The 10,118-nt window shown below is 36.7% G+C and overlaps 1 protein-coding gene across 1 annotated transcript; it reads left to right on the forward strand.

The window, feature by feature from the left end:
- Nucleotides 1–21: 21 nt before the first annotated feature.
- On the forward strand, nt 22–9,209 carry MFAP3 (microfibril associated protein 3). The gene is made up of 3 exons (XM_039335765.1): nt 22–86; nt 5,293–5,700; nt 6,776–9,209. The coding sequence occupies exons 2-3, from the start codon at nt 5,424–5,426 to the stop codon at nt 7,531–7,533; spliced, it is 1,035 nt and encodes a 344-aa protein (XP_039191699.1). The 5' UTR covers nt 22–86; nt 5,293–5,423; the 3' UTR covers nt 7,534–9,209.
- Nucleotides 9,210–10,118: the final 909 nt, after the last annotated feature.

Genomic DNA, 10,118 nt, shown 5'->3' on the forward strand with positions numbered 1-10,118 from the left:
GCCGGAAGACAGGTGACCTCGTTGTTTTCGTTACCGGATATGACGAATTTGCAGGAAAAGTTACCGACCAGCTGCTAGTTGAACAGGTAGGCCTGGCTGTCTTCGTGGTGGGCCTTTGAGAGGGCGAGGATGGGCATAGAGGCCGGAAAGAGAGACCGCAGCCGACGTTCCTCGCTAAACAGGAGCGATCAAGCGCGATGTGAGGGGGAGGGATGATGTTGTTGGCGCAGTGGAGATGGTGGTGGAAAAATTGCCCGCAGGAGTGCGGTGGTATATCGCCGCGGAGGGATAGGCCAGGCTGTTACTACTCCGCTCGTGTATCGGAGAAGCAATGCAGATACAGTAAGGTGCCCTAACTCAGGAGTGGGGAACGATGGCCCTGTTATGATTTGTGGACTTCAACTCCCAGAATTCCTGAGCCCGCCATGGTGGCTCAGGAATTCTGGGACTTGAAGTCCACAAGTCATAAAGGGTCCTTCATTCCCCACCTCTCCCCTAAATCAACAGGGTCGGAGAAAGAGCTGCGCCTGTGTTGAGTTCCTCAGTCTGGGCTGTCGGGATGAACTGGGCCCACAGATTTTCCAGGCAGTTTTAACTTGAGCTCTCACACCTTGCCTCTCGATGGAGTAAACAATAATCATAATAGTACTTAGAAGGATGGAGTCAGTTTGGTGCAGTGGTTAAGGTACCAGGTCAGAGCCTAGGAGACCAGCAGTTTTAGTCCCACCTTAAGTATGAAGCCAGTTGAGTGACCTCGGACCAGTCATTCTTTCTCCCAGCCTTAGGAAGAAGGCAAGGGCAAACCACTTCCCAAAAACTGCAGGGACATGCACAAGCAGTCTCCAGGTGATTCGAAGTCACCCCAAATAAATAAGGATATCCCAAGAAAGGTCCATAAGAACATCAGTCTACAATCAGACAACAAATATTCCAAAAATTTAGTATCAGATTTCAGAAGCATCAACATCCTGATGTCTGTCTGTCTGTCTATCTCTCCATCACACACACACACATTTCATTTCCCCTAAATATTGTCTGTGCCTACCTTTGGATCATTGCAGTAAAATGAAATATATGTACCTTGTGATATCTTTGCTGAATGTTTGATTATGTTGCATTGCCTGAATAATTGCATTAGTTATTGTGAAGGCTGATGTTGTGAAGCACAGAATCTTGGTAATTATAGCTAATAATTCTTAAGAAACCTTTGGGGACTGGATATAAAATGTCAATCTCAGCTCCTGGTTGCTTCGTGTATATATTTGTTGCCTTCAAAGATATTTTTCATTTAATCCAAAGATTAAGTGAAAAGAATGTTTTTCAGTTAATTGTCTTTTATATTAGGTGTTAAATAACATGTAATAGTTTAATGATTAATATCTTACAAAATGATTTAATAGTAAGGGGTACAGTTTGTAAGCAGGTATGGAAAATAGCAGTGGTCAGGAGATTAGGAAAGATTAGATAGCAAAAAAGTCTGTGGAATAATGGAAAAATTCAGTAGCATTCAAAACTATTGTGTATTATGCAAACTTGCTCCCATACTTAGGGAGCATATGCAATTGGTGCATATGATTACCTCGAGCTTTTGAAAGCTGATTATTTTCTCAGTTAGAAATCAGAGACTAATTATCACCTTTGATAGATTCTATGAGGTTTTATGAAAATAATAAATAAAATAAAACTCTGAGGAAGAAGTTTATGAAATGCTCAACACTTCTTAAAATTAGTAACTCAAGCATCATCTGAGAAAAGGACTGACCATGATGCTGAGAATATTGTCAAGGAAATGTCACTAGAGATGGTAGCATCAAAATAAAATATTTGTTATTCTGCACAGAAATAGGCTTGAGGATAGATACCACAAGTTCAATTATTTTTTTATCCCAGTAATTGAGAACTTTGACCCCAATAGTTGCATCACCTTCTTCATGATTTTTAGAAACTGCCATCAGAATAGGTCAATTTGTGATTCAACATTGAAGCAAGTCACTGATGTGTTTCATTAAACATTTTGTGGGAGTTAATGTGGTATCCCTCTTTTTCTAAAGCAGCTACTGTAAAGAGATTATTGCCTAAATACATTTTAATCTTCCTTTTTGAAGCACTGAAGTATTTTGCCAGAAAATGCACTAAGTGTGTAATTGTATCTACTAATTTGGGGGTTAATTCATTTTCTTTTTCAATTTTTTTTATTCTTTGCTAAAGCTTTTTCTGCTACCTGTAAATATTGATATATGCATTTCCAGCTGTATCAATTGCTTCACTGAAAAACACATTATATTTGTCTGTTGATACACCTGCAAATTTGTATAATCATTTTGTGATACTGCCCCAGTCATCAAAACCCAAGAATTGGGTATACTTGATCATGCTAACTCACTTTGCAAAGCAGCTCTTTCAAAGGCTTTGCCAAGCCCTATTGAGAGTTATTTTGTTTGGTCTGGTTTCAACACAGTGATCTTTATATCATATAATTAAAACTCATTAACATTCTATCATTTAGATAGTTTAAAGTATTGAAAAGGGAAGAGAAAACAATATTCTATTCCATCAATATTAATTACAATTTAAAATATCAATTAGAATAAGTGTAATATTTGACTTTTTAACCCAATGTTGAGTATAGTCTTGAGAAAAGAACTGCCGCAACTTACATCAAAGTATTCATTGTATGAGAAAGATTTCAATCTTAAGCTGATTACTTAATATTAAAGTCTCAATTGTTTCATGAAAGGAAATAACAGATTCAGCAAATTTAACAAGAAATTAAAAACTAAAAAATAGAAAAAAAATGAAATAAAAAACATGGGATTTCTGAAGTTTTTATATATTTGCCAATTTGCAATATTTGTAGACAGTTAAGCCTCCTTAGAAATCAGATTATAAGTGATTATGTTTGCCATTCTGCATAATGTGTTGTATTTATGGGAATCCTTGTTGATCAAATTTATGTATGTGTACAAATAAACGTGTATGTGTATATACAAACACACACACACATATATCATATGTATGTATGCAAATATGTATGTTATTACTGCTTACTCTTTAAGTCCAAGCTTCCAATAAGATATCAGAACTGCATTCCTCTTACATTGTTTGGTCTGGTTTCTCTTCAAATCATATAAAGCTTTGATTTTTTACTATTAGAATTATTTTAGACTGAGATCAGTTACTAGATCTGTCAGGGTGGATTTGATATAAATTAAGTTGATTTAAATCATGATTTAAATCACTAGTAAAAAGGCTTGATTTAAATCAAATTGATTTAAATCATAATTTTTAAAGAGCACTTGTCATCTCTGTCCTGCAATGGCTTCTCCTCTGACCTGTTGTTGACTCACCAACAATCCCATTCACTTTAATGGGATGGCTGGTGATGCGACAGTGACACAACAAGGTGAGGGATGTGGCGGGCAGCAGGTGAGTGGATGCCCGCTGGCAGGCACTGCCATGATGGATCTACAATGACAGATGCTCTTTAAACGTAAGGACTCATCCTTGCTGGTAGTTAGAATCTTTAATATTATTATTTGCAAACAAAATGAAGGTTTCCTATTTAGAATAATAAGCTGTCAGGTTAGTAAAACAGCGATATCAGAACCGATTTTAGGTTAATAGGTTAATCACACATAGTTAGAGAACTACTCAAATTCTTTTATTTAATTAAAACATTTAGAGCCTGGTACAGATGGATTTCTCTTTAAACAATCATACAGTTTGCAGTGTACATAGATTTGCAAAACAATGGGATAAAGAAATATTCCTGAACTTTGTTTTATGATTTATCTCATGGTTACTGTGAAATTGTGTGAATGCATCAAGCAGTGCATGTTATCTCAGCTTGCAGAGCTTAGATTCATTGAATGAGTTTACTAAAAATGAAAATATTGCAGAATATACAGTCTCGTGCTACACGATTAAGCTCCATTTCATGCTGAATAAACTGTTAATGTATCTTGAATAGAAAACTATATTTAGATAGATTTTTACTCCAAAAGCATTATTAAAATAAATTTGATAAAAATAAAAAAATCCAATTTAAATTTTAAAAATCTGATTTTTTAATTTTTTTTAAAAAACCATCAATTATTATCCACCCTGAGTTCTGTTATCTTTCATTTTCATTTAGCAAATAATAAAATACAAATAGAAGGTATATTTGTATTTTATTTTTGAACTACCGTAAATGCCGGCGTACAAGGCGACCCGGCGTATAAGACGACCCCCGTCTTTATAGCCGGGCCACATTCCTAGAACGTCATCTTATATGCCGGAAACTACCAGTATTTCCGGCGTATAAGACGACTCGGCCTATAAGACGACCCCCGTCTTTGGCGCCGATTTCAGCACTCGCGGAAGTCGCCTTATACGCCGGCATTTACGGTATGTTATTTTTTTCCAAAATGTTGAGGAGAGGTATTAAAATGTAATGTCAAGTAATCAGTTCTATGGAGTTGATCAGGGAAGGAGCCATTGCAAATACTGTCAACTGTTAAGAAAGCTCAGGTAGGGAAATGGGGGGAGACTTTTGTTAGTGGAATTTGCGTTTTTGATGGCAACTTCCACAGACAGAAGATATTGTTCCATTGATAGCAATAGCACTTAGACTTATATACTGCTTCACAGTGCTTTACAGCCCTCGGTTTACAGAGTCAGCATATTGCTCCCAACAGTCTGGATCCTCATTTTACCGACCTTGGAAGGATGGAAGGCTGAGTCCACCTTGAGCCGGTGAGACTCGAACTGGCAAACTGCTGGCAGACAGGAGTCAGCAGAAGTAGCCGGTAGTACTGCATTCTAACCACTGCGCCACTAGGGCTCTTTTGATGGTAGAAACTCTGGATCCAATCCTATAATATAAGAAGGAAAATAGGTCATGTGGCCACCACAAATCAGTTACTTCTTTCATTTCTTTTCTTGTTATTATTATGTAAGCTAGGTCTCAGTTATGGCAATTTTAACTGTAATATCCTTTTCATAAGTTTTACAAACCCATACAGCAGGGGTTCCCAACCGAGGGTGCTTGCACCCCCTGGGTTTGCGAGACAATATTCCAAGGGGTACGAAAACTTGGGTTTAGAAGTTTCAAAATTATAGTGTATATGCATAATTTGTTGCTGTTGTTTCAAACTTTTGTAAGGGGTGCAAGACTATATAAGAAGTGTTCTAGGAGTGTGGGGTATAGAAAAGGTTGGGAACCACTGCCATACAGTTTTGTATTTTTTAATAACTCACATTCATGTTTTTTAGAATTTTAGTTGGATTTCTCATGTACTTGCTCTTTAGGCATCTTCAAAGACAATGGTTGATGCATCACTCAATATCTTCTCTGGTGATCAAGATAATGCACATTGTTTCAGTGTTAACTTTCTTCAGTAATTAAATTCAACAAAAGAAGCTCTTAATTTTAAGCTTCCATGAAGTTCAGCTGCTGCCTGTTGATTCTGGTTCTTAACCTCAGTGTTTTTGCTGAAGAAAATGTTACTTCCAACCGGACTATGGGATCAAGGTTCCTGCCTCTCAACATATCACTTCTCCCTGTCTTTCAAGTCTTGGCAAAATCTCCAGTTCCTCAGGATATCATAGCAAAAGAAGGTACCTGTGTTTTCATTGAATGTAATTTAAACATTAGCCAGCGGGACACCATATTCTGGTACAACTCAAAGGGGCATCTTCTGGAGCAAGGTGGAAGAGGTAAGACACATATTTGTCTAAACTTACAATAAGCTTGACTCAATATGTAATGCGCATAAAGGTTTTCTTCTTTGTCACATTCCATTAATAAGCACGAAAGAAAAAATATAAGAGATGTGAGATCACAATGCTTAAAAGTATCTGTATTACAATGTACTACAAATCTCTCTTAAATTACAACATTGGACAGTTAAGAATTTATAGATGTATATATTGATGTATATATAGAGATATAATTTAATGATCTTGCAATAAATAGGTTGTTCAATCAAGTTGCTTCAACATTATAATCATTTGGAATTTGGAGTGAAAAGAATCTGCAGGAAAATCTTTGAATGCCTGACTGAACAACAGCATTTTCTGAAGCAGTCTCCTTTAAAGAGTTTACAAGAATTTACAAGAGCTGCAAGGAAGATTGGATTTGCAGCAACAGAATTCTTTCTCTTAAGAAAGAACAAGTTAAAGAAACCCCAATCAGATCCTGAATCTAGTTATTTGAATCCCATCTGTAGGAATTAAGTTTACATTGCATAGAGTTTCCAAGAAAATTGGAATCTTAAACCAAAGTTGCTGCAAAGATTTAAAGATCATTGTTTTGACTATTAATTTAGACTCTGGATGAGAAAGCCCCCTTTCATGCAGGCATTAAAATATTTTATCCAAGTATCCACTTGCTGTTATTCTCTAGAGGATTTAACTACAATTGCAGTATTCACAAAGAGATATTTTCATAGAAAAAAAGGAAAATAAATGGGTAACATTAATCCAAAATAAAAGGTATTTGTAGAAATCTGGTATGGAATATTTCTTCCTGCTAAACTTCATGTGGTTTATGTTTGTTCTACAGCATGAGGAACAACAGTTTTTAAAATTCAGAACAGCTCCCAGAATTAAAGGCAAATTAGAATAAAAGAGTATTTAAACCAATTTATAAATAATTAAAGAGAAATTCTGGGTGTATATTTATTGGGAGATGGGACCATAACTGAAATGGCCCCATCTTTTGTGAGAAAATATAAAAGCATAATTTGATCTTACAATATTAAGATATTTTTTTTTCTATTTGTATCTTTAGGTGGAAGACTGGTGATCTCTGACAATATCCTCAATATCACAAGTGTAGTCTTTGGTGATCGGGGACGATATACTTGCAGTGTCACAAATGACAATGGCACTTCTTATTATTCAGTCACCCTCAGAGTGGTCTCCACCTCTGGAGACATGGGCATTTATTACATGATTGTCTGCCTAGTTGCTTTTACTATCATCCTAATCTTAAATATTACACGTTTGTGCATGATGAGCAGCCATCTTCGTAAAACGGAGAAAGCCATCAATGAGTTCTTCAGAACTGAAGGGGCTGAGAAGCTACAGAAGGCTTTTGAAATAGCCAAACGCATTCCTATTATTACCTCTGCCAAAACTTTAGAGCTGGCCAAGGTCACCCAGTTTAAAACCATGGAGTTTGCTCGGTACATTGAAGAACTTGCCAGAAGTATCCCTCTGCCCCCTCTAATCCTTAACTGCAAGGCCTTTATGGAAGAAATATTTGAAGCAGTGCATGTTGATGACCCTGATGAAGTTGGAGATGGAGTGAAACAAACCCAAGCACTTGGTGTCCAAGAGGGACTCTATCCCTTAAACCCAGAAATAAAGCGCAGCAATTCACCAGCAGGAGATTCAGATGACGGTTCAATGAATGACCACGGCAAAGAAATAGCTGTGGAGGTATCTGTCCACCTTCAGTCAGAAGCACAAAGTATTGATACTGTTTCTCAGGATAGTGTCCCCTCCCTGCCATCGGAGGATGGCCCGAGGGCTGAATCCAAATAGAATAGCAAAGCTACTTGTATGACATTCCTCCTGATTTGGGAGAATGTTCTGAAAGAGAAAAGGGAAAATCCCACTGTAGTCGCAGATGCATGATCCCTGTTGGTTTTTTGTTTTAAATGTTGTTAGGTAACTTTAAAATCAGCTTAGATCAGTGTTTCTCAACCTTGACCATTTTAAGGCATGTGGACTTCAACTCCCAGAATTCCACAGCCAGCAACGCTGGCTGTGGAATTCTGGGAGTTGAAGTCCACATGCCTTAAAATGGTCAAGGTTGAGAAACACTGGCTTAGATGAAGCTATTTTAAAGTTCTTATTAGGAATGTTATAACTAATCTTAGAAGCATTTTGCAGCAGGAATCCTTTCTACCAATTATAATAGAGTGGACAAACTTTTGTTGGCTGATGTGGTACAGGTTATTATTTTTGTGAAAGAAAGATTGCAGCAAATAGGGCACTGATGGCATAATATCAAGAAAAATAACTGGGGACTTTGTTACATTTCCCCCCACTTTTTAGCGTGCTAAGATTAAAACAGGCACGGTACGCCTTTGCTTGCTCTTAAAAACTAAAATGAAGGCTGGTGAGTTATCTGTTCATGAGATACAGCAGAATAATACGTTGATGTGAATAGTTTTTGCCATATCTACTCAGAAACGTAGATTCTTATATGTGCTCAGTTCTTTTATTAAAAGAAGTTTTATTACAGTTCACAAGTGTACTGTACAAGAAATTATAAGGTTCAGGTCATTGCAAAACAAATGCTATAAAAAGACTATGTGATTGTTACAATTGAAAAACGTATGAAATATCCAGAGATTCAATTGTCTGTATCTGTGTTCCTGTTCAGTATTTGCATTAGAAAATAGGAATCCAAGTGCAACCTTTGCATTGCAGCCAAGGATGGACCACTTAAATATTCTGCCAATTGCCAAGTATTTTAATAAGTGAGGCTTGTTTTCTCGGTTATACTCATAATATCAGCTTTTGGAATATTCTTTCATTTCATTTCATTGCCGTGGTGAAATGACAAAATCTTCAGGTTCTCTTGGTGTTATGATAAAAACAATGACAACTTCGGTATTAGTGATTATAACCTTCAATCTTCTTCATTTAGTATACTGAATTGTGGCCAATGTTGAGGACAATGTCATTTGATAGCAGTTATAGGTGTTTCATGAAAATTACCCCAGTGAAGCTTTTAACATGAGCCAATGATAATTTGGGTGAAAAAGATATACAGTTAGAAAAGCAGGCTGAGGATTGCTATCTACAGAGTAACATTTGTCCTGGTCCTAATGAAAAATCTGGGGAAATTTCAAAGGGCAACACCATACTACAGTAAGCAACCAATATGGACATTTAACTGATTCCTCTTGTTCAACAGTAGTGTAACTGCCTACTACAGCCGTGGTGGCGCAGTGGTTAAAATTCAGTACTGCAGGCTAATTCTGCTGACTGCCAGTTTGATCCTGACTGGCTTCAGGTTGACTCAGCCTTCCATCCTTCCAAGGTTGGTAAAATGAAGACCCAGATTGTGGGGAGGCAGTATGCTGACTCTGTAAACAGCTTAGAGAGAGCTGTAAAACACTGAAACAGTATATAGGTCTAAGTGCTATTGCTACTGCTTCAGGCTACAGATATGAAATAATAAAGTTAAATCTCACATTAAAAAAAAAGCAGACACAAACCTTGTAAATTCAAAATTAAATTGTTGAGGGTTTAATTTAGTCAGTTGTTGCCTGTTGTTTCCCTCACATACATTTGTATGAAGCTTTTAACTTTTCTAGAAAATTACTTCAGATATCTGAAGTGATGCAATCCATCATATAATCATCTCCTACTATAACAGTGTTTCTCAACCTTGACAATTTTAAGGCATGTGGACTTCAACTCCCAGAATTCCACAGCCAGCATTGCTGGCTGTGGAATTCTGGGAGTTGAAGTCCACATGCCTTAAAATTGTCAAAGTTGAGAAACACTGTACTATAAGCAGGTCTGTCCTTTTCTTATGCTATGAGGTCACATTTGCTAATGAAATAAAACTGTCCCTTTCTCTTCCAGCCATTTGAATAAATCCAGTTCATATAAGGATTTTTTTTAGGGGTGGGGGAAACAACTCTTAACATAGTTTCCTTCTTAGCTTTAAAAAAAATGACTTAAAAAAATTAAATAGTGCAAGGGTAAATTTATGATAGATATGAAATCCTTCTTGCTCTAGCAAAAGTTGAAGAAACATGATTTTTGAAGGAATCTGTTATATTTATAGCACAAGTGGGTGGCAAGCAGTTGTAGTAATGGCACCTGGGCATTTGAGTCATTGGCAGTAATGCCCATCTGTTTAACAGATTGTTTAAGAAAACAATACCTCACAATATTTAGCTTAATTTTCTTAATATTTGTTTCTGTTTCTGAAGCAAAATAGATCATGCAGGCTTAGCTTGGCAAAGGGATGTATTTGTAAATATAGAATTATGTTTCTGTTCTATAAATCATTTTTAGGTATAACCTATAAAAAGAGAGGATATTGGTTTGCATCACTTTCTTTAGTGAAAGAAAGGCAGGACAGAGACAAGCAATTTAGATGG

The sequence above is a fragment of the Crotalus tigris genome, unplaced genomic scaffold, assembly GCF_016545835.1.
Source record: "Crotalus tigris isolate CLP2741 ecotype Arizona unplaced genomic scaffold, ASM1654583v1 scf7180000017658.5313226, whole genome shotgun sequence".
NCBI lineage: Eukaryota > Metazoa > Chordata > Lepidosauria > Squamata > Viperidae > Crotalus > Crotalus tigris.

What these genes read in the sequence shown, in the direction of transcription:
- MFAP3 (XM_039335765.1), top strand. Translation starts at nt 5,424, where the DNA reads ATGAAGTTCAGCTGCTGCCTGTTGATTCTGGTTCTTAACCTCAGTGTT. An exon ending in TCTGGAGCAAGGTGGAAGAG is followed by an intron (nt 5,701 to 6,775) that starts GTAAGACACATA and finishes TTGTATCTTTAG; the next exon opens with GTGGAAGACTGGTGATCTCT.